The sequence below is a fragment of the Podarcis tiliguerta genome (assembly GCF_965153285.1).
Source record: "Podarcis tiliguerta genome assembly, chromosome: 5".
Taxonomy (NCBI): Eukaryota; Metazoa; Chordata; class Lepidosauria; order Squamata; family Lacertidae; genus Podarcis; species Podarcis tiliguerta.
Genome location: NC_139538.1, coordinates 54,732,787 through 54,757,440, shown reverse-complemented (window position 1 = coordinate 54,757,440; position 24,654 = coordinate 54,732,787). Strand labels below are relative to the sequence as shown.

Sequence of the window (24,654 nt, the reverse complement as noted above, 5' to 3'; positions counted from 1 at the left end):
ATGTGCTCATCCACAATAATCAATTACAAAACAAAAATTTCTTTCACCATTCAACAGCAGGATGAACACACAGCTACTATCAGAACAGTCACAAAAACAGTATTGATGACTTAGAGAATCAAAATGTCCACCTGGCACTGAAAATACAGTGAGGTTTACAGATTCTGTAACTAAACTTGAAGAAGTCGATGGCTGAACTCCACCTGGCTAGCCCTCAAGCAGGGTAATACAAGCAAATCTATGGTTTACAGATTAAACAGGCTGTAAATATTGGGGAAAGGAATGAGGCAAACGATTAGAAACCATCTTCCTTCCAAGATAGCTAACTCTGATTATTAAAACTGGTGCCTAACAAATGAATGGCATGAGCAGTTGGAAACAGAGACCTTCCATCCTTTTACCAACTACCCTGCTGATCAGTAATGACAGGAATAGCTCCATTTGTTATTTTCTTGCTCTTCTGACATTTAAGTTGTCTTAAGTTTATGCCTTACCTCGGCAATTAATGAGTTTCTTTTTCTTGCTGCAGAATACTTAGCATACACTCAGTCTGCTCAATAGTTCATAACAATGACAAATGAAGCATTCTTCTTTCTCAGCAGCTTGCCTAACCATGATGTATGCAATCTGTTCCAGATGGGAAACTGCCTTTTGCGCTGGGTATTCTGAAGCCCGATTCTCACAGTGTTTTTTTTCCAGTTGCAATGCAAACAAGGGACAATCTCAACACAGCAAAATGAAAATTCTAGTATTTCCCATGCCAGAGGGAACCACTTCTCAATAGGTTTCCTTGGCATTGTAAATACTATCCAACAGGGATGGCTCAATCTGTTTCTGGCATGTGTCAATTTCACATAAGTGAAACTTCTACATTCTGTCCTGTTTCTGCATTTATCTTTTTTTGTTTTCGTTTTTAATAAAAGTCTCCTCAGGCAGACGGATACCAATAGTCATGCTGCCTTGGGTTGATGGGAGCTTTAGGCCAAAATATTTGGAGGGCCACAGGTTGGGGAAAGCTGATCTAGGCATTACCACTTTTTTTTAGTCTTGGTTTTTAGACCTGGTTTCCAGTTTAGTTATTGATGCACCATTATTGCTACTGCAAAATAATGGCACTCACCTATTGCAACACTAAGCAAAAACTAGAGCTGCCAAATACACATTATAATTAGCTAACTTGCATGTAGATGGTCTGTTTTTAAATTGTGCTCATTATGAGAGATGAGTTTTTCTCTTCTCCTTGGCTACAATGTGTGAGCTCATTTCCCTAGCACACTTGAATATTTACATTAAGCTTATTTCTCTCAAAGGCCTGGTTATCAGCTTGGTATGCACACAATGCCTCTCTTCTTCCACCAGTGTTAAGATATGCTTAACATATTAAAATGATATAAAACAAAGGTGGCAGATAAGTGTCCATGCAGGAGAATATTACTTCAAATCACAGGTGCCACATTTTCTACTGACTAAACACACACACATGTACAGATTTGTTGAGACTGTCGAATCTTTCAACAATGTGGTAGCCTCTCTGAAGTCAATGTTTTAACACTGAAAGATTGGGTGGCTAATATATGCGAATACCTCTCCATGCTTCCAGACCTATGTAGGTTACCCGCATATAGTATTAATGTAGAAACTTATTATCTTTGCACTATCAGCATGTTTAACCCATAGCAAAGCACAAAATTCATTGTAGGAAACTAAGGATCAACTCACTACCTCTTAATTTACATGTGATTTTATGGTACTTTTGCAATATCTCATTAATGTACTAAAACAGCAACTGATCTCATCCTAAAAACGAGTACAGTTAAATACTGCAAATAGATTATGGTTATTAAATATATATATAAAGGAAAGGGGGGAAATAACTTCAGAGAATACCTAAATTCATATATTGGAGGATTTGCAGTGATAGAAAACTGGTATATAGTGAGAGATGGAAGTTAATTCTAAGTATCCTGGGGATAGTGTATAAAAGCGAGAAGATGAATTTGGAAAATAATAAATATATTGTGCAGCATAGTGTTCTCTTGAAACAAAAGCAAGTATTCTACCATGAAATATAAGCCTGGGAGATGGATGAACAAAAGTCTATTTAGTCATGCCATGAATACCAGAAGGTAGGTTAGATGGGTCAAAAAAGGCAATTCCCTGTTCCATAAAAAGGTGTAATTGACAAGTCTTTTAAATTATGTGAATCCAGAAGGCAGGGAAATAGGCTTTCTATTGGGACATATATTTGAAGAAAAAGAAAAAGAGAAAGAACAAGCTGTGTCCACAGGAATAAAACCTGCCTCATCTGTGGTGGAAACTTTATTCATTTCTGTCAGTTCTGCTAATGTTCCATGAAACTGGGAGCCTGCTATAGTACAGCTGACCTATCGGCTGTGCTGCCATGTGCTGCTGATTTTTATTTTTTATTTTTTTAGAGATTTACTTCACCCATTAAGGTTTACATCCCAACCTTTCACACAATTACTCATGCTATGATACCCTAATAAAAGTTAGTGAGCAATAAAAAAATGAAATAAAGCCAGAAGTCTTTTTTCTTCCATTGTAAAGACAAGATTCATGTGGCTTCTCTAACACACACAAAATGTCCACATCAAGGAAACGCTAGGAAAAAGACCATGCAAATCCGAAAAACAAGAAGAATGGAGCTTCACTTAGTTGTGATATTTCTCTCTGACGGATCTTTGCTTAAAGACATCTGTTGGACTACAGAGCAAAAACAGTCTAAAGCAAGCAAGGGGGTTAACTTGTGGCCCTTCAGACATCACTGAACTGCAACTCCCATCATCCCTGATGGATGGCCTAGAGTTGATGGGAGTTGTAATCCAACAACTTTCTGGGAGGGTCACAGGTTAGCCACCCATTTGATCTAAACTGCTCGGCCATGGCAGTGGTTTGCAAACTGCATTCTGAGGGGCTCCTGTGAATCGCAGGAAACTCTGAGAGATTCTTGCAAGGCAGAGTCAAACTAAACACAATAGCTCCAGACCAGATGTTAAAATCAGGTCTGGTGTTGAATCCATACCAAGTTGAGGCTGGTCTGGGGATTTAATGTGCAGAGTGGGCAAGGAGAAGTGAAAAAGTGGAACCTTCCCTTACTGATGTTTTGTGCCTTGAAATGTCTGTTACCATCCTTTTCTTTTCAGGTGGGGTTGCTCCTGGTTTCTAAACTTCAACAAGGAAAAAAGCATAACTGCGGCACAGTGGTCATGGAGTGAAAAGCACCAGCTGGGGGAGGGTTCAGCACGTTGCTCATTTTAAGCTGCTCCTCTGCTCCTGGACTCAATGACAGAGCCAATTTCAATACATAGGTCTGTCCCAGATATGTCTACTTTGACCCTGTCAGTATCAGTACTTCTCAGGGCTTGTCTGCCTGCCCCACAATGTACAGATGTAGAAGAATATTGCACAAGATGTTCTAGGCCATTTTTTCAGTTCAATCAGTCAGTCAGTCTGACCAGTATCCCTTGAACTGAAAAACGTACACTGGAACATGCCCCAGAACTCTTTCCCACGTACAGAGGTGCCTTGGGGGACATGCAGGGACTCCCTGAATGTAGAAATCTGACAATGAAACAATAGTACTTATGGGATAGGACAGGGGTAGGTAACAGATGTTTGGGACTACAATTCCTATTGGTCTCAACCAGCATTGCAAATGATTAGGCATGATGGGAGTTGTAGTCTGCAACATCTAGTGGGTACCACATTTTCTACCCCTGACTTAGGATATCTGCAATTATGACTAACCTGTTTGTGCCAGCAAATTAGCATTGCTATTTGTGAGCATTCACAGCAATCACTGCAGTCCTCTCCATTCAACACACAGTAGGTCAAAAGAAAGGCTTTCATGACCAGCCAATTATACTCTGTTTTGTGACTTATGAGGTGAATAATATTTGTTTACATTTGGTCAAAGAGGTGGATGGGCTTCAGCATGTAATCTGTTTAACAGATGAACATGCGTTGCTTGATTTAGTTCTAAAGCAATAAAAATAATTGCCCGACTTGCTCATATCCTGCGGTTACAAAGAAGTCAAGGCCGTTTCCTCCTCCATGTGGCTGTTGGGTGGAAACAAAGTGTGAAAGGTACTATTTGATATAATGATCCACAATGGGTCCACTTTTATTCAGAATAACCAGGCCAAATGTCTGTTTTGTAATGTCTCTTTTTCTTGAAAATCTCACCTCTGTACTTAGGATTACAAAGCTCTCTGCGGTTTTTGGTATTTTATTCTGTCTTCCAGGATAGAAGTGTATTGCACACTGTACTGGGTTTATGCTGGGCTTTTAAATTTTGATAGTGCCATTATAAATGGAAATAGATATATAAATACATATACTATTAACCAGTAAAGCCTTTAAGGAGGTATTATTTCTTGCATACTTTTATTTAAACATAGTGTCTTATAATTTCACATCTACATATAATAATACGATTAGACATCGAGTGACAGTGACTTTCCTTGGACCACTTTGAATTTCAAGGCAAAGTAGATTCACTTTAACTTTAGTCAAGGACATTCACACAGGAGTGTCTATACACAACACTACAAAGCAGTAGTTGATCTCAAGGCAAATTGTATATATGAGTCAATCCAGTCGTCATATGGTGATTTTATCAACTTGGTTTCACAAGGAGAGTGTGAAAAAAGCTGGGTATTTAGGGAGAAAGAAAGTGCCACATTATAGACACTCATTTTAAGCAATTCTTTGTATGGCTATTTTCATACAAAGCGCTTCCTACATGTAGCTGACTTGGGTTATGCACACCATTTTCATAATATGAGTGCCTAGTGGAGGCTGCTTGAAACTGGGTACACATGGAGACTGCTCTACATATGTGGAGAGCTATTAGAGGGTAGCAGCTTGCCACACAGATCAACCCTATGTGAAAGGCTGTAGCTCAGACGCAGAACACAGAATGCCTTGGACTGGCATATGTCTTGTGCAACTGTTTGAACGTCACATTTTGATGTTTTTGTTTTGTTTTTGAAGAAAGTTCTGCAAGCAAAAGTTTTAATTAAGTTTATGGGACTCGACAATGTTTCATTCCTAAAAGGCAGTCAGTTCTCATGCCTACAGTCCCTTCAAACTGCACAATATTAATATCTGCAATATACCCACTATGCTGGCTTACTGCATTTAGGGTGAAACCTTCACTCCATCTTGCACAATCGCCTCCAGCTGTGAAATGGAGGAATGTGCTTGGAGATCTCTTAAAAGAAAACACTATATGAGGAGGACAGGGTTTGTGCTTTTGTGGGGGAGGGGGTCCTTTTAAGGCTCCACAATATCAAGGCATTGGGATGACAAGTTAGGAAAGTGTTGCTGTACTTAGGTCTTGCTTGCAGGCTTCCCACAGGCATCTGGTTGGTCACTGTGAGAATAGGATGCTAGACTAGAAGGGCCTGATCCATCAGAGCTCTTTTTATGTTCTTAACTGAGTCCCCGACTTATAGGTTGGAAGTTACCAAATCCATGGACTATATTATAATGTTAGCATCTTTTATCCTAAACACCGAGAAGCTCTTTAGTTGCATCGTAAGGAACCTTTAATGGTCTTTCAGCACCAGCAGTATGCAAATAGTCTATCTAGAGAGAAGACCAACTTGCTTGTTTCTTCAAAGCTTTCCTCTCTTTTGCATTTCTACACTTAAAAAAATATCATGGCACACTACAAAAACATTGCATGATTATCAGCTGACACAGCTGTTTAGCACTTTTCAGAAAAGTTTGAATTTGAAAGCTTTCCCTTCCCCCTCCAGATGATGTAATGTTCAGGCAGATGTCAAGCTTAGTTACAACTGCACATTCTTCACTTCTGAGTTGGACAGACTCTTTAAACATTCCCCTATTTTTAGGCCTGAATTCAGTCCCCTGCAGCCAATGGTTTAGCAGAAGCTAATGTTATTCAACTGCAAAAAGTCTTTCACAGTGTGAACAAAGGTTCACTTTGTAACAGGTTACAGAAAGCTCAGAGCAGCGGCTTCGCCTAGCTCTGTGTTCAGGCAGTCCACGTGATGATGAGAAGCCCTTGAAGGTCCCACTGTCCATAAACTGCATTTCAAGGGATAAATGAGGGTTTGAATTCAGAAAAGCATGGAACAGAGTCGTCCCTCCCTCGCAAATGGAGGCATTATGTTCAGTAAAAGAAGAAACACTTTGCATCATGTACCGGTTGGAAACAAGTCAACTTCACACAAGAGTAAAGTAAATACCATTGTTCAGACTACTCAGTGGCAAAAGGAAAACTGAGTTCAGAGAGATCTGACGACAACTACCACAAATGAAGCCATGGAATAATTTAATACTGAACACACTGAGAACTAAATAGGAATACTGAGTCACTACCTAATATAATCTATATATTCATTCATTCATTGTCATTTCTAGTTTGCCCATGACCCAAAGTCCTCTGGGCAGTTTACAGAAAATATAGTTTAGACCCAAGAAGTAATATTATGTCTTCTCCCTAGTCAAGGGTAGCCAGCTGCAGACACATGGTCACCCCAGTAGGGTCCATGCAGTAGCAAGTCTGCTAGCTGAATAGATTTAGAGCACTTAAAGCATTTAGGGCTATAACAATGTGTAGCTAGAGGGCTTTTCAAATAGTTATTTATTTTAAGTATTCTTACACTGCTCCAGCTGGCATGGCTCCCAGAGTGTCTTACATAAAGCCGATAAAAATCAGCAGAGACAATATCAATAAGACAATAAAACCTGAGTAGTTTAATTGCAGTGGGGGGAAACAAACTCCAAGATGGGTGGGAAACCTGTGGTCCTCTAGATGTTGCTGCACTACAGTTCCCAATTGCCTTCACCATTGACCATGCTGACTGGGGCTGATGGGAGCCAGAGTCCAACAATATCTGGAAGGCCACACGTTCCCCGTCACTGCTGTAAAAGGCTTGGGCAAATAAAACGATTTTCACTTACTGCCAAAAAGAAAGCACAACTCAAAGCTAGGTGCATCTATTAGGCAGGTGCAGGTACACCAATTCCAGGGGACTGAGGTGTCTTTGGCCCTCTCAATATTTGGCCCCCTCAATGTTGAGGGGGTGGAGGAGGCCAAGCACAGAGCAGAGTGCGGCGCAGCTTCAGTGGCCGGCTCCTCCAGAGCGCTCTGCCTTCTCCAGACGTGACGTCGCACACATGGGCAACACACATCAGGCCCCCTCAATCTTGGGGGCAACTTGGCACCTGTGGCCAGGTACATAAGGGAGAGCTGTGGTCCTTAAGGTACCTGGCCCCAAGCCATTTAGAGCTTCAAACCCTGTGGATTGTGTTTGGATATCCATGGCCAGGTTCACCCAGTCTATAAATAATCACAGCTGTCAAACAAGCTGGTGTTGGCTTCAGAAGCACCCACAAGCTATGAACCCTCTTCTTTCTGAGAGAGTGCTGCCTTCCAAAGTACAGGTCAAGGTTGCCACCAACCACCAGCACCTCTATTTTACCATGATTCAGTCTCAGTTTATTGGCTCTCATCCAGCCAAGAGGTCCAGCAGAAGCCCCCCCAAACTATTCTCAGGTAGTGGTCCCACAGATAGGAGTGGAAACACTGTAATATGGTCTTCCACACCACAGAGCCTCTTCAGGAGGATACTATGGTCAAAAGCAGGCTTCCTCAACCTTGGCCCTCGAGATGTTTTTGGCCTACAACTCCCATGATCCCTAGCTAGCAGGACCAGTGGTCAGGGATGACGGGAATTGTAGTCTCAAAACATCTGAAGGGCCAAGGTTGAGGAAGCCTGGTCAACAGTAATGAAGGCTGCTGAGAGATCAAGTCATTGTGCAATACTTCTGGGTTTAAGGAGGCAATAAGAAGGCCCACTGAAACTAGGCTACTTCTTCATTATTATTATTAATATCTTCGTTATTCTGGACCACACTATTGTATCTTAAATCACAAGATGTTCCAAGGGTCTGGTATGCAGTTACTACAGCCTTGGGTAAAAACATTTGTTAAACATTTCTAATTTAAATGGAGTTGGCTGGAGATATTAATGCAACCATTTCATTGCCAGAATAAAATGCTTTTACTTTGATTTAATCACAGAACAAACAGATCTAATTTTTAGCCTCTCTCTGCATGGTGTCCAGGAAAAGCTACTGCAGTTTCCACATGAAGCATGCAAACCAGAAGAAGGAACCACAGTCTAAAGGAAGGAAATCACTAGTGAAACCACAATTGCACAGCTGTCTCCAATGCTAATGCTTCTGAAGCACATTTCAGCAGCTCCACCAGCTTCTTTAAGACACCACTCTCTGTTACTTTTTGGAATGATATTCAGTGGGGCTTCTAAGTGATGAGCTAGCAAATAATTGATCATACCGCAAGCTATGTGAGCAGAAGAAAACACTGAAATGTTTGGGTAACTACCATGGTTATTCTACAGCAGGGTTTTGCTGCTGCAAGGTTGGGATTAGCACAGACAAAAAAAACCTTATCCCACCCTGTTCTAAAACTCGCAGCAGAGAGAACAGGAGACAGAATGTTGGGACCGAACACAGAAATTCAGCTATGTGTTGCTTGTCTTCAAAATGGAGGCAGGTTTGTCCTCGCAGATTATACTGCGCAGGAGAGCACAGACACTCTGTAGGAAATTTTGGAGAGGCCTGCACAGAATGCCTTTCTTTTCAGGGATTCAGTCCAGTCACCCACATTGCTTCATGAATAATGCATTGGCAGGGAAAGGAGAAATATAAATTGGCTTGACAGGCAACCTGAATAAACTAAAGTGGCTCTCGAAATTTGCCTAGTGTAGCAAGTCCGCACAGAACTCAACAATAAGTGAGTGACACGAACCAAACAACCCCCGAGTTTTCCTTAGAAGAATTTACACTATCTTTTAGCACATGCAATAATGCCCGGCCTTCATAACAGTTAACCATGCAATTAAGTAATTGCTAAATATCATCAGGCAATTACATAAACGCTTAAGGAAGTCCAAATAATACATAGTGTTGATAGGCCCTTGATGGGAGCCCAGTCCATTAATACTAAGAGTCACATCTATGCCACCTTAAGTTTGGTGCTGTAGGAAAAAGGGGATTAAAGTGGATTTTGAATGGATTTTAAATGAATTTTTAAAGTGTAATTTAAATCTCTATTATAAACAAAAATTCCAGAAGTAGTTCTTCATTTTGTAAACTAGCATCACCCCACTGGATAGTCATCTCTGTAGCTTTCCCCCCATTATTTCTGTACAAGTACCATGAGGCTTTCATGGATAACCAGCTGTTGTAGCTACTCTCAGAATGAAAGCAACCATTAAAACCAGCAAATTTAACTTCTACATTATTGCCATAAAACCGATTTGCCAACTTGTACTGTGATGTGAAAACCCCAGGCTCTTCAAAATAGTGTTTTATTGACCAGATATTACAGAACCGTCATTGAGAGCAAGAACACATTTAAAACAAAACCCAACAATTTATACTCCTATGTTGTATGCTAGCCAGGAAGTGCTTAAGTCAAGATCAAGATCAGGGTGAGAATAACACAGGACAGCCTACTCATTTTGTTTCCACTCTCCTGAACAGAATGGTTCTGTTTTATAAGCTGGAGGGAAAACACTGCCGCCTTCTGTCCACAGTCACCTAGCATGTAAGGGAATGAATGCCAAGGGAAAACTTAAGACTCCTGGCAGAACACGTCGAGCCTATGTGACTAGGTTGGTCTCTTTCCACCCCCTGGTGCTATTTGATTCAGCCTGCTTGAGTATTTCAATCTGTTGCGCTCCAAACAGTACTGTGAGTCTCCTCCTCACATCTGCCAAAACAGCTGAACATTTTACAACCTCTTGGTATCTTGTGAACCTCAACAACTGTGCTCAACCAAAGTGATGCTAGCCAAGAAAGAGCCTCGGTTCAACCAGGATTTAATATTCCAATTACAATACCTGCAAATAAGAAACCAGAGACTCCTCACCTGCGCAAAACAACACACCCGATCCATTGTGCAGCCCTTCCCAATTTGGGAAGACAGTTGCAAATGCCACTGGGTAGTTTTACACTCTTACTGTAATGTGTTCTCAAGTAACAAAGTATTGGAATAGTAATATGAACTGCATAATTGATGGGAAGGATCTTGGCATCACTCTTGCACAGAGGTAACTGTTACATAGCTCAGAGGGGCAGGACACTACAGCATAGTCTAAAAGACATTTTAATTTTAGAAGTGTAAGAATGAATCTATCAAGAGTTGCAGGCCAAATGAAACACTCAGAACTTCCCCAGTCCTCCTCTTTGAAAAAAGCTTCATGGCTATTCTTGTAGCCATGGCAGTACGTACCATACTATGGACACCTAGCTGTCAAAAAAGCATGGGTCTCCATATCTGTTGACAAATTATACTTTACTTAAAATAAGCCGCACATTCCAATCTAAAGAAGAACTGCTTCCCATTTACATGCTGGCTTGGCTGGGCTGGTGGGATGTGATGTTTCAATCTGTACATTGTTTTCAACCAGGTTTGGGCCTGTGTGTGTGCTTTGATCAGCTCATTCACCAATCTTTTGTAAGAAATGGAAGGAAAGCTTTTCAGGCAATCCAAGCATGGATTTGTAAAGAATTTCATGGGACAAACTTACCTGACAGCTTAGAAAGTTGGAAACCTTTGATCAGTGAGGTACCTGGAAAATGCCATTGTACTGGCAGCTGTTAACAAAGCTTTCAAGTTTTACTGTGATTTGGCAACTGCTGCTTAGAGCCTCTAGGGAAGAACGTTGGACAAAGCTGCAGTAAATGTACTAATGGCACCATCTAAGGGCACTAGGATGTAGTACACTCATCTCTATCTGAAACGCACATTCTGTGAGCAATCATACTCTTAAAACAGTGAAAGCAACACAAAATATATCAGCTGGGATTTCAAATAGTGTAAACCATCAAAATGAATTTCTTGCGTTTCATTTCCATCTATGCTTTCCTTTATGTTATATTCTAAAGTTCCTAGGGATTCTTTACAGGGCTTTTTATGTATTGTCACTCTTAAAAACAACTATTCCCCATGTCTCCTTTTACACATTATCTGGGGTTCAGAGCATTTCTTAGATGTGCAAAGACACTTCCACATACACACCTGGGCTTCCTTTCTGTTAGTCTCAATGACATCTTCTCCTGTTGCTCTGATTACTACCTTGCATTACAGAGCTGCTTGCCAAGTGGTGAAAGGAGATACAATTTGCACAAAAGGTCTTAAGAGTCCAATGTACATGCAAAGCTCTGCACTAGGCCCCTTGTACCTAGCCACTGTACGGATGCACAAAGCCCAATGTTAGCACACTTAAGAACTAAAGTACATAGATGGGTATGAAGCTGGCTTTTTCAGACCTCAATGGTCCATCTAGCTCAGTACTGTCTACACTGGCTGGCAGTGGCTCCCCAGGGTTTCAGCCCTACCAGGAAATGTTGGGGATTGAACCTGGAACCTTTTGCATCCAAGGCAGATAATCTACCACTGAGCTACAGCCCTTCAAAAATGCAAGGAACTATAGTGTGAACGTGTTTTTACTTTCCAATCTGCTTGGGAAGTCAGGGCAGGGACTTCTTAACTTGCCACAGTGAAGAGCTAGCAGTATTCCAAAGTGAAGGGCTACAATGACTGTGTGTTTTTCATGTCGTTAATGACACTTTGTGAGGAAGAAGGAATCTAACTCTTGTCCTATCACAACCTGATGGCTTCCCCTAGATCACATTCATCATTATTGTTGAGCTTTATAGGTGCAATGTGGGTGGCCTCTGCACAGAAGCAATTAGAATTTGGTTGAATTGTTTAGGTTTTCATAGGAAATAATGGGGAACAAGGACTGAAAAGCAGCTAGCTACAAGTTGTCTTGATTAAGCTGTTATCATTTTTGATGAAGGCAAACAAAGTTCATGCCCAGAATCTCACATATCACACTTTATTTTTTAAAATAAATTACAATCTCTACATATTTGTAGTATGAATTAGATGGTTCCCAGCTGAAAGGTGTGATGTTACAGCTGTGGAATTTGGGTTTTGACCAGTACTGTAGGGCAAAACCTGTTAGATGAAAAACTGAATGCTCTTAACTCCATGTTTTCAGGAAGATAAGGAAGCAGCATTTGCAGAACAGAATCAGTGGTCAAGGATATACTTTGCATGCAACAGGTTCCAGGTTCAATTCCCAGAATCTCCAGGCAGGATTAGGAGATAACCCAGCATGATACCCTAGCGACCCGCTGCCAATCAGTGTAGAAGGACCAATGGTTTAACTCAGCCTAAAGCAGCTTCCTATATTGTCACGTTCCTTTCTTTCAAATGGATGTTGAAAAACCTTTACAGTCAAAAGAGATTTTGGCTATAGATGCTTGTGTTCTAAAGTATTAAGACGGCACATGGCTCAATGGTAAGAATGTGGACTTTGTGCGAACTCCAATCCAAAATGGGACCTGGCAGATGATGCATTTCAACATCCTATTTCACAAAATGACCTATTTCTTCTCCTATTATAAATCCATGCATTAAAAGCATACCATAGCTTCATAAAGACAGGGATTGAGTCAGAGAAGAATGTAAATCACAAGCCACTGTTATATCCTGTGTTTCCATCATCATCTGCATAGAATGTAATGCATATTTAATGTGCACTGACCTGTACTTTCCAGTCCGTACTTGTAGAGCTCTCATACCGCAATGCTGGGCACCTCCAACATCATTTACAATATCATCCCCAATCATGATGGCCTGTCACAGCAATGAAATACAGACAAAAGTGGTGTCAAGTGCATTTGATTCCTGTCATACTTCATCTTCCTTGACATAATAAACTGCTTGATTTGATGTTTAATACAGCCATCATACAAATTAAACAAGATAATATTGTCACCGTATTGATTAAAAGTCAGCTCACCTTGAATATAATTCATCCTCTACCTATGAGGCAAGCACTATACATCCAGGCAATTTGAAAACCATCAGAGAAGTCAACATGCTTTTGAGACAATGCAATGGTATGCTAACATTTCAAGACGTTCCCATCGTATCTTTCAATTACTAAGTGGTTAAATGGCACGGCTTTATTTCATTGTAGCCACAGCCTGTCAGCCTAGATCTATCTATACCAATAGTACTACGTGCTTTCCATTGCTACCTAATAAGAGAAATATTGCTCACTATGCAATGGCAATTAATTGCATATTGCTGAGTTGGTTGCGGAGTTAGTTACAGAGTGGTGGGCTTTAGGGGAACAGAAAATGTATTACGACTGGCAGTGTCTCTCTTGGTGATGGTTCCTGTTATTTGTTTTTAAAATATAACTAAATGTTAAGGGGGTGGGGAAAATGTCACTCTAGATTTTGCAAAGCCCATCAAACTGTTTGCTGAAGATTTCCTCTGATCATGATATTCAAGTTTAGCAGGTTTCATTTTATGTGAAAAACAATACTGAACACTTCTCCCTTGAAAACATCTGTACAGCAGTGGATTAAGTACAGCTACAGTTGCATCATGTGTGAGACAGAGCAGGCAGTCATTTGTCATGCTATCATAAGAGCCAGTTGCTAACTGCATGATTATCAAAATGCCTTAGTATGCATAGATGAGCTGTCCCTAATCCAGCTCTCTGTGTCCTGTCCCTGCCCAATTCGATAATGCATCAGTGGCTGTTCCAGCTGTTCTGGTACCATTCTAAGCTGACATGTCATCCAGGTCTCCTTCCATCACATCCAGTGCTTTTTTTCTAGAAAAAGAGGTGCAGGTACTCACAATGAAGTTGTTACAGTAAGTGCCACACTTTTTAACAACAACAAAAAGAGGTGCCGGTACTTGAGTACCTCCTGGGGGAAAACACTGATCACTGCCATATCAAAAGGCTATCAGTAATATACCATCACAGCAGTTGATCACTATGCTGGCTTCCTCAAAATATACCTATTCTAAAACAGATCGAGAATATATTACAAATGATTAGGAGCCAGTATCAGATTTTCTGGAATTATGTCATGTAGAAAGGTGAGGAGACAATTCAACTTACTGACACAAACATTGCATTTTTAATGCTCGTTTTCTTTCAAGCCCTGCATTCCAGTCATACCAAATGGAATTTTACTTTGATAGAACAAGTACCATGATCTGCTGTCAGTTCTATCATAAAGAAGGGGCATTATTCCCAAATCATTTAGGATTTAAAAAATCAAGAAGTCTGACTCAGGCTATCACCTTGCAGGAAGCTATCTTGGCTTGATTAACAGTAGATTTTAATAATTGCTGGATGCAGGAATTAAAGAGGTCTGGCACCATCTTTACACCCCAAGCTGTGATTAAATTCTAACATTTGCTAGGTCCAGGGATTAATTGGAGTGGTCTGGCACCCACAAACTCATAATAGTATATTATTTGGCATTTATGTGAAAGTTAGGGGCAATGGATCTAATTCCAGGCCTAGCTGCATGTAACTAAAGTCCCCAAATGAGGGACTTTGGCTGCATTTTACATTGGCTCCAGAACTCATTGCTCAGCTGGGGAGTTGGATACCTATGATCACACAATCCTATTTTTATAATTGCTGCTTACTAGTTGGGATCAAAGTAATTATGCAGCAACTGGAACCAACAGCAGTAAGCAAGAATGAAGTGGCAGCAGCTGTTGGTGTTCTTGTCTCCACTACAATTTTTATGCAGATTTCATAGAAAGCTGCATAATTCAGTAGCATAAGTAGGAATCTTGATTTAACAACTGAGTTTTCAAATGTGGTTGTTGTTTCAAAATGGAAATTTCAAATTTAATGGATTTTGGAAACATTTGCGTGACTTGCTCAGCTCCAGGTCAGGGCCAAGTTCCCTTCCACTAAACCAGGAGCCTATGCCTAGCCAGTTGTTCTGTTTGCTATCAAATGTTTAAGGAAACACAGTTTTCCAGTGGTTTATAAAGCTCCAAGAAAGATGCCTGCAAAATGAGGGGCCTAAAAAGGATCAAATCCCTTGCTGCAATTAACTGGGGCATTTGATTACTGGTGAAGTATTCCTCTCTGTCTCTAAAGAGAAGTTTTCATGCGAGAAGACCATCCACATTGAAAGTGCAGCTGCACATGAGCAGCAGTGCCTATCCAGGCCAGCTTGTGGCATACGCATACAAAAATGTACTCCAGCCCCCTGGGATTTCACAGATTTACTATCGGTGAAGGGCAATAATCACTAAAGGAGGAGCAATTATTCCCAAATCATTTAGGATTTAAAAAATCATTGGCAAGAAGATAGAGGTCAAGAGGTGCACTGTCAAGGGAAATAAAAAACTCTACCTGTCAAACCTAGGTTTAACTTCCTCTCTGACTGCAATATACTAAGGTGGGGGGGGGCAGGCAGAGAGGGATGGAGGGGGGGGAGAGATAAAACCGAAAGGTCACATGCCTGCTGAAGGCCAGAATTAAAAGATCTCCAGTTTGTCCGCAGATTTTACACAGGGAGCACAGTTATTTTGTTCAATTAGCATGAGGAAATCTTTTTAAATTAACTAAAATTCCTATTATAGGCTTAGAAGGTGCCGCAAGAGGCAAAATGACATTGAAGGCTACAGAAATAAGAGATGTGTCACAAAAGGAAGACAACCATAGATGGGTGTATTCCTTGAGATAGTGGCTGTTGTAAAATTGCAGTACACATATCCTTGTTTTCTTGTGACCAGGGGACCAACGAGCTGTGGAAAGCCAATATTGGAATACTCACTTTGGAAAGCATGAGAATGATCACCAAAAGATGAGGATGTATATAAGAGGTCCAAATAATATGGACCAGTATGGCTCAGCGGTCAGAGCAAAGAGTCCCAAACTCTGCTTATTCGTAAAACTTACTAGCGGCCTTGAATCAGGCATTCTGTCACAACCTAATCTCTTAAATGTAGCAGGGAGAAAAGTGGCAGCAACCGTCAATCATCTCACACACTTAAAAAAGGCTAAATCAGCAATGGTTAATAATCAAAGTTCAGGAATGAATACTCAATAAAGCCCCTCCTGCCTTTTCCTTTGCAAGGCTTAGTACCTGTGGCATTATTTTTTTGCGGGGGTGGGGGTGGGGTGATTCTATCTATTTGGAGTTCTATCTACCTAGAGTTTTATCTATCTGGCAGAACAAAGGTCGCCGTTTTTAAACCACTAGGAACATTTCGAATTTTGAGAGTGTGCTGTCACAAAATGGCTGCCATTGGGGTATGGTGTAATATAACACAGTTGTCATGTGAATCTGGCATAACACAAAATTACACAGTACTGTCATGGTGAAGCATTTCCCATAACTCTATTTCTAGACAGATAGACGGGCGCCTCTCTTCCAAAGATGGCTGCCGAGCTTGAGCTCCGCGTTAGTACTGTGTTATTTGTGCTATTTTATTAGTCTTTTATTATTGTTTTAAGTGATAAGGGAGATTAATAGCTGAAGGAAACCCGCTGTGAACTTTTACTGCAGCTGAGTGAGTATAACTCCCCAAAGGAAAAGAACGTGACTAGAGAGAAATTCTTGGGAGGAAAGAAAAACCGCTTACCTGATAAGGGCCTGGAGAGGCCTTGGAACCCCTCCTTATCACTCAAAACTGCCTTGCGGAGAGCCCTGCGACGGAGCTAATGATCCTAGTTTAGCTTATTAAGTTTTTAACTCAAAGTTTTAAGTTAATGCATTGTAGCGTGTTTATTACAACAAGAAAGAAAGAATCCACAACTTTAATGAAACAATGGTGACGACCAGGAGTGGCCGCAAAACCTCAGGCTTTTCTCTGAAGGCTGTAAGACCCACCTTTAAAAGAGCCACTCTAAAGAAAGCACAAACAAAAATCACTTGCTTCTACAGGAACAGAGCAAAATGTGGAATAAATGAGGAAACGACTGAAATGAATGAGAACAAGAACAAGAAGGGAAGAGAAACTCTACTCTCTCCTACCAATCTTTCTTACAGCCATAGTGAAGGACAGGTTATGCAAAGAAAGGAGTGCACTAAAAGCAGCGATAAAAGCCTGAAGTACATCGATACAGCTGATGAAGTATCCCCGAAACTGAAAGCCAAATCCCAAGTTCCCCCCGAACCATCGTTAGATCAAAAAATGGAGGAACTAATGTTAAAACAAATTTCGGAATTGGCCTCGGGAAATATTAAACCCTCGAAAGACTCTTATTCTCATTCCCACGAGACAAATGAAGAGGGTTTATCTATCATCAAATGGCTAGTGCTCCTTACTGAGGACATCGAATCCATAAAGTCCTACATGGACATTTGCACAAAAATTTTCATCATCATGGCTGACTTATGTAAATCTCTCTGGAGAAAATCCATCGGAATGCCTGCAGAATCAGAGAGTAAACATGGCCTCGCATCCACCCTCTGTACGAGTGGCCCATTAAGGAAGGGTAAGAAAGCCTGCAGAGCTAATGCTTGTAAAAGGAGATCCACAGTTGTAAAAAATGTTTAAAAAAGTAAAAACATAAAAAATTTTAAGCCAGTGTATTATAAAAAAATGGTTTTTAAAAAGCTTTTTAACCTACTAGAGAGCACATCAGCCTCTGGGACTAGAGGGAATATGGCGAAGCCTTTAGCCAAGAAGTCAGTCAAACAGGATTTGCACCCAAACGTCTGTGCTGATAAAGCTCTGGATTGTCTAGAATCTTCAGCGCTTGCTCCACCATCAAGCTCTAAGCAAGATTTATTACTCCAAGATCCATGGTCCTATGTTTTAACCATAGACAACTCCAAATCCTATAAGGAGAGCATTCCAACAAATAAGAACTGGAAGCTGGTGTTGCTTCAAAACAAGCTTGTTTTTTCAAGCTATCCTAAGCCTCCAGGATTCTTATCTCAAGAGGATCGCAAAGTCCATTTACTGAACTTCCTTAAGGCATATATGCCAGGTACTCTGAGTAATCCCACGGAGTTGGACCAAGTGGAATATCTATATTTTGATGGCCTGCATGCCAGGGCGGTGGCTACATTCCATGATCGGAGATTGGCAAAACTGGTATATAAACACAGAGAACGCCTAAAGTCAAGTGGTGTAAAAATATCAAGAGACTTTAAAAATGAGGCCTCTCCTATCCCACTATTCCCCAGCTCTGCAACTTCGACTGCAGCACTTCATCAAAAGGCCGAATACCACACTTTAATTGATATAAAAGCCACCGAGGACTCGCCTAATCACCACCCAGAGTTACTTACTAATGATCTTCAAAGACCAGACTCTCCCGGGACTTTATATGAGGTGAGCCAAGGTAACGGGTTCGAAAGTTTTGAAAATAACTTAGTTTACTCCTACTGCGCTCTCCCCCAAGAAACTCAGAACAAAATACTTTATAGACTGAATAACCTCCGTTCTTGTCTGACAAATCTGACGAAGGACCAACCAGGACCACACAACCAAAACATATCTGATTTTGCCCCAGATCAGGCTTCATACCTCTATCGTCACGAGCTGGATTTGTGGGTCAGGAAACCCTCCGTTACCCCAGGCCAACTGGTTGCTGTGGAGATGAATCCATCCTCTCAGATCTTGGAGCCGAAACGCCCCTCCTATAAACCAGCCCACATGCAATCCATCCCAGAGGCAAACCTGGTCACTACATTAGCATGGGATAAAATGAGAGAACTTAATGAGACTGAATTGGGCTCTCCAAATAAAGTGCCCAGCATGGGTGCGCCAGGTTGCAACCCTAGCATTCCACCTTCCTCAAATGTGAGCATACTGAATACATCTTTAAACATCATTGAATTAGCATCTGAACTAGCTGAACCCGCTGAAAGGGCTAATAGCAAGAACCAGAGGAACTTGGGGTGACATCCGGAATGCACCACGCATACCTCACTAGCACCCTTAAATCAAAGATCTCTCCAAACTCTATCTATTATGTCCTGGAATGTAGCTGGACTCTCATGTAAATTAGCTGATTCTGATTTTATAAATTTTCTTGAGTCTTATGATATAATACTTCTGCAGGAAACCTGGTCTCTTAAACTTTTAAATATTCCTAATTTTATTACTTATAATTTACCCGCTACTAAAATGTCAACAAAAGGCCGACCTAAAGCCGGTTTGATCTGCGGTATTAAACAGTCTGCTAACCTTAAAATTAACTATACCAGAAATATTGGACAGTATGCACAATTGTTATCATTTTCCATTGCTTACAGGGAAATTCTTCTTTTAAATATATATTTTCCTCCCATAGAGTTGGAAATTAGACCAGATGATGGTTGGAATATAGTCTCTGAAGAGCTGTATTTAATACGTAGTAAATCTCCAAATATCCCCCTGATTGTAATGGGAGACACCAATGCTCGAATTGGATCAGATAATACAGCTCTCTATAAACGTTATGTCTCAAATCTAGCTGAAGATGCCCCACTTCCATTGAGAATAGGGAGGAATTCAAAGGACATCATTATTAATAAAGCGGGAGGAAAACTTTTACAATTGGTTTTAGAATTTAATCTCTCATTTTTGAATGGCTCAATGTGGCCGGATATTCCAGGAAATTTTACCTTTAGCTCCAAAAGGGGTAGGAGTGTAATCGACTATTCTCTAGTTTCAGTTGAAATGTTAAATGAAGTTGCCTCTTTTACAGTTGTACCTCGCTCAGAGAGTGACCACTTCCCAATAGTTTTAGAGATGTACAGAAATCCTAGAAATAATGATATCTGTCCTCTTATTAGTATTGATAAGACTATTTATGCCAAAAGAATTTATATAAGTGATAAAAATAGGGAGGATCTATTAGCAGTATTTGAAAATAACCCAGTTACTCTCGAACCTGTGGCTAACCAAAATTTGATGCCGCTGGAGGACAATGATTGTTATTATAAGACTATCCAGGAATTATTCTCTTCTTTTTTAGACCCTCAGTTCAGCAACAAACCTTCAAATAAGTATAACTGGTTTGATAAAGATTGTATTAACTATAAGAAAAAACTTAGAACTTGTCTAAAAGAGGCCTATATTACCAACTCTCAAGATCTCTGGCAGACTTATTTTGAAATGAAAAATGCTTTTAAGAACATGCTCCTGGAAAAAAAATCTGAGTTTGCACTAGCCAAATGGTCTAAAATTGTTACTGCATTAGAAATTAAAGATACCAAAACTTTTTGGTCACTTCTCTCAATAAAAGATATCACTGATTTCCCTAATATAAGCGATGAGGCTTGGATCTCACATTTTACTGCTGTTTTTTATGATCACCAAGTCTGTAAAAAGGAAAATTTTATATTTTCTCTGGTAAAAACTACACAATTTCAAATTACTGTTGAGGAGATGAAAAGGATAATTTTCTCGTTTAAGCAAGGGAAATCACCTGGTATGGATGGCATTCCAATAGACCTGTTGAGATTAGATGTAGAATGGTGGGCCTCTAAACTTGTGCCGCTTTTTAATTCTATCTATCACTCAGCCCTTGTACCTAAGTCGTGGAACAACTCAATAGTGGTACCGATTTTTAAAAAAGGTGATAGGAATTGCCAAGAGAATTACAGGCCTATAAGTTTGTTACCATGCATAAGTAAAATCTATGCCAAATCTCTGCTTATTAAACTGGAAGAATGGATGCTGACAAAAGGTCTACCTGGTAAAGAGCAGGCTGGTTTTAAGGCAGGCTCGTCAACTCTTGACCACTGTCTAGTGTTAAGCCATCTTGTGGATAAATATGTCATGAGAAATAAACAAAAACTCTTTGTGGCATTTGTGGATTTAAAAAGCGCCTTTGATTCGGTCGACCGCAACAAACTATGGACTAAACTAGAACATCTTGGTATCGACCCATATCTACTTACATTGATTCAAAGTTTACATTCTAATAACCAAATATATGTTAAAGTATCAAAAGACGGTAGACTTGCAGGTCCCATTGTGAATAATCGAGGAGTTAGGCAAGGCTGTATCTTGGCCCCTACCCTATTTAATCTATTTTTATCTGACCTACCATTATTTCTTCAAAACGCAACGACTCATACTCCTTATTTAAACAATAGCCCACTCTTTTTATTACTTTATGCAGATGATGCTGTAATTATTTCACTCTCTGTTTTGGGTTTAAAAAAATTATTTAAGAGCTTCTCAAACTACTGCTCTCTCAATAATCTCAAAATTAATTACGAAAAGACAAAGATTATGCAGTTCAGAAAGAGAGGGAACCCAAAAGGCTGTATAATTAATGGACATCTAATACAGGAAGTTAAGCACTTCAATTATCTGGGAATCACATTCAAAAATAATATGAATTGGAATACACATATATGTGCTGCAATAGCTAAGGCCAAAGTGACAGCCCAATATATTAAATCCTACTTTTTTTCTCCAGTAGGAAACAGATTTATTCCAGCTGTATTGCAAGTGATTGACATGAAACTCTGTGCCCAACTTCTATACGGCACACCAGTGTGGATTTCAGGTGACCTCAAAAGGTTGGATAAATTTCACGCATCCCTTCTGAGGTCATTATTAGGACTTGCAAACTCTGTAAAATATGAAACATTATGTTGTGAGCTGGGAATATTGCCTTTATCAGTAAGAGCATGGCTGAGGACCTTGAAATATTGGATCTTCCTCCATTATAGAGCCCTATCCCCAAATTCTCTACTTTACGATCTTTTAAGTGATAGCGTAATCTACAATCGGGACGCGGGTGGCGCTGTGGGTAAAACCTCAGTGCCTACGACTTGCTGATCGCATGGTCGGTGGTTCGAATCCCCGCGGCGGGGTGCGCTCCCGTCGTTCGGTCCCAGCGCCTGCCAACCTAGCAGTTCGAAAGCACCTCCGGGTGCAAGTAGATAAATAGGGACCGCTTATCAGCGGGAAGGTAAATGGCGTTCCGTGTGCTGCGCTGGCTCGCCAGATGCAGCTTGTCACGCTGGCCATGTGACCCGGAAGTGTCTGCGGACAGCGCTGGCTCCCGGCCTATAGAGTGAGATGAGCGCACAACCCTAGAGTCTGGCAAGACTGGCCCGTACGGGCAGGGGTACCGTTACCGTTACCGTTAATCTACAATCTATCATCGATTTGTAGGAGAAAATTGGATTCGATAGGGCTCACTCTAACTGACTTTGAAATCTCTGATCCAAAAGATATATGGGAAACTATCAGGAAGACCCTTACAGAAAAAACTGTTCTCACCATGCTTGAGGTTGCAAAGCACAGTATCTGCTCTCCTATCCACTTAAATCTCCCTTTGTGTAGAGATTTCCAAAAGGGATACATGACAAACCTGAAGAAACATGAATTGTGCAGGCTGTTTATGTTGGCCAGATTTAACATGTTTCCCTCGGTGGTAGTGAGAGGAAGATACTTAGCTATCCCAGAATCAGAGCGTCTCTGCAGATGCGGAAAGCAAGAACCCGATACTCTGGAGCATATATTTTTTTCCTGTGATTTTGGCAGGTATGCCAGAGGACAATTATTTGAGGCCCTAGAATTGAATGGGCAGATTTTTGTACAGCCAACTGTTCAGGGCCTGCTGGCGGACGGCGATGATCGAGTCACTTTGATAGTGGCTAAATTTTTGGGTGCTGTCCATGAGGAAAGAGTGGCCCATGATAAAGAGTCTTAGTGGTTTTTAATGGTAGGTGCTGTTGTGTTGTATTGTACTGTCAATGTGCATTGATTTATTTTTTGGGGTTGGGATTTGGACTGGGATGGGCTGTGTTCGCTGAGCCCGTATTTTGTGCAGTCTGTGTGTGGTGTTTGTATGTTGCTTTGCGATGTTTTATGCCTAATAAAGGATTTTGAATTGAATTGAATTCTAGACAGTGGTACCTCGGGTCACATATGCTTCAGGTTACATACGCTTCAGGTTACAGACTCCGCTAACCCAGAAATATTACCTCAGGTTAAGAACTAACTTTGCTTCAGGATGAGAACAGAAATCTTGTTCTGGCGGCCTGGTGGCAGCAGGAGGCCCCATTAGCTAAAGTGGTGCTTCAGGTTAAGAACAGTTTCAGGTTAAGAACGGACCTCCAGAACGAATTAAGTACTTAACCCGAGGTACCACTGTACTAGAAAAGGCTGAGCATGTTGAACTTCTGTCTGCTACACAGCTGTTAAAGGCGCAATATCCTAGTTTTTCCTCAGTGCCAATCCTAAACCAAAGTGTAGGCCACACAAAGATACTTACCGGTATCTAATTTCCCTCATTGGCTAAAGCCAGTTACAGGTGGGAGCAGCCAGGCTGGCTCATTCCACAGAAATTGCTTTGAAGGGTACCTGTGCATTTGGCTTCATAACTTTATTTCTAGGAGGGCAAGAGACTGGCTATGCAAGGCAGACATACAATGAAGTAACAGGGTGGCTCTGAGCATTTACCAAGCCCAGGAATTCGCTTACAGTACCAGAATGTGCCACACAATCATTCCAATGCATAAATTCAATTCTGGTTCCCACGTCCCAAGCTTTCTTTGATGGATTGACCTTAATTTTGGGGGAGGGGGAGCCTATTTGTTGCTGCATTATTAAATAATTAGGAGTCAGAAATCCTCGCTGGTCTACTGGAACTCACCCAGATCTGCTACTAGTCCTGGTTCTACCTTCTACTTGCACCTGGCGTACATCATTCACAACTAGATAGACCAATGGTCTGACTCAGTATAAAACAATTTACTGTGTGTTTATCTACGCACGAGTCCAAGATCATTCCAGCTTTCCAATCTTCTATTACCATTGAGAAAGCAGCAGCTCAGGTGTGTTGTCATTGGTTTAAAATAATATTGCTCTTGATGTATCTGCTAAGGTACCTGGACAAAAATAGGGTGGCAAAACAGGAGGCTACACCACTTGCTGACTGAAGAGCTGTGAGGCAGGGCCAGAGTGATGTTTACCTGTCCTTCCATGCTAGTTTACTCCCATGCCACCAGTGTGCATGCAGCACTCCAGCTCAGTGAGAAAACGTAAAGCCACTATTCATACTCTCAAGTTTTCAACCAGCCTCACATTTGTGGATTGTTTCCGTTTTTCAATGATATCCAGGATGCACTGCACCAAGCAGAGGCTTCTAACTAGGCAAATCGCCTTCTTGCTTTTAGTGCAGCATAATGACATTGGGACAAGGTGGGAAAGTTGCCTCATGGACCCATGGGAACGAGGGATGCATTCTTATGCACCATTTCATACCTATATTTGGCACTATCAGAATCAGGAATTTGCAACTACCAGTAGTTTATGCACTCTTGTGTGACCCATTGCAACTCCCATTAGAGCAGGACAATTTGCTTCAGATAGACCTTTTTATGATGGCATTAAAGTACTGGAACCTTAACATTATTTAGGTTTTAGCGTAATACAGTAAAAATCACCCACTGTTACAGAAGTCCTAAAACATATGAATTAGGCTATTTCAGTAACCTTTAAAGATGTGTTATTCTTTGTCATATTATTGAATCATAAGAAGGGGCAGGTTACCTCTAAGAGGTTTAAATTTCCTTCCTATTAAAGTAATACCAGCAATCTGGTTTTTTTCTAGGCTATTGAGGAAAGGTTAAAATGAAAATTGGACTTTAGGGAGTACCTTCTATTCCAAGAGCAGGTTGAAAACATCTCAGCTGTAGCAAGCAAAGTCAGGTTCTCTTTACAAAGCAGTTATCAAGGGAAATGACTGGTGATAACTTTATTGATTAAAGCAACTCCAAAAAATTCAAACTTTAGCCACTGTCTAGCTC

The 24,654-nt window shown here is 40.8% G+C and overlaps 1 protein-coding gene across 3 annotated transcripts in view; it reads right to left on the bottom strand.

The window, feature by feature from the left end:
- Positions 1-24,654, bottom strand: part of LHPP (phospholysine phosphohistidine inorganic pyrophosphate phosphatase) — a 113,533-nt gene that overhangs the window by 60,211 nt on the left and 28,668 nt on the right. For all 3 annotated transcript variants that reach the window (XR_014510975.1, XM_083439755.1, XM_083439756.1), the window contains exon 6: positions 12,645-12,736. Coding sequence is in view for 2 of the 3 variants with exons in the window: in XM_083439755.1 (XP_083295881.1) it covers positions 12,645-12,736 (92 nt within the window). In the remaining variant the exon portion in view is untranslated. The remainder of the gene's footprint in view (positions 1-12,644; positions 12,737-24,654) is intronic.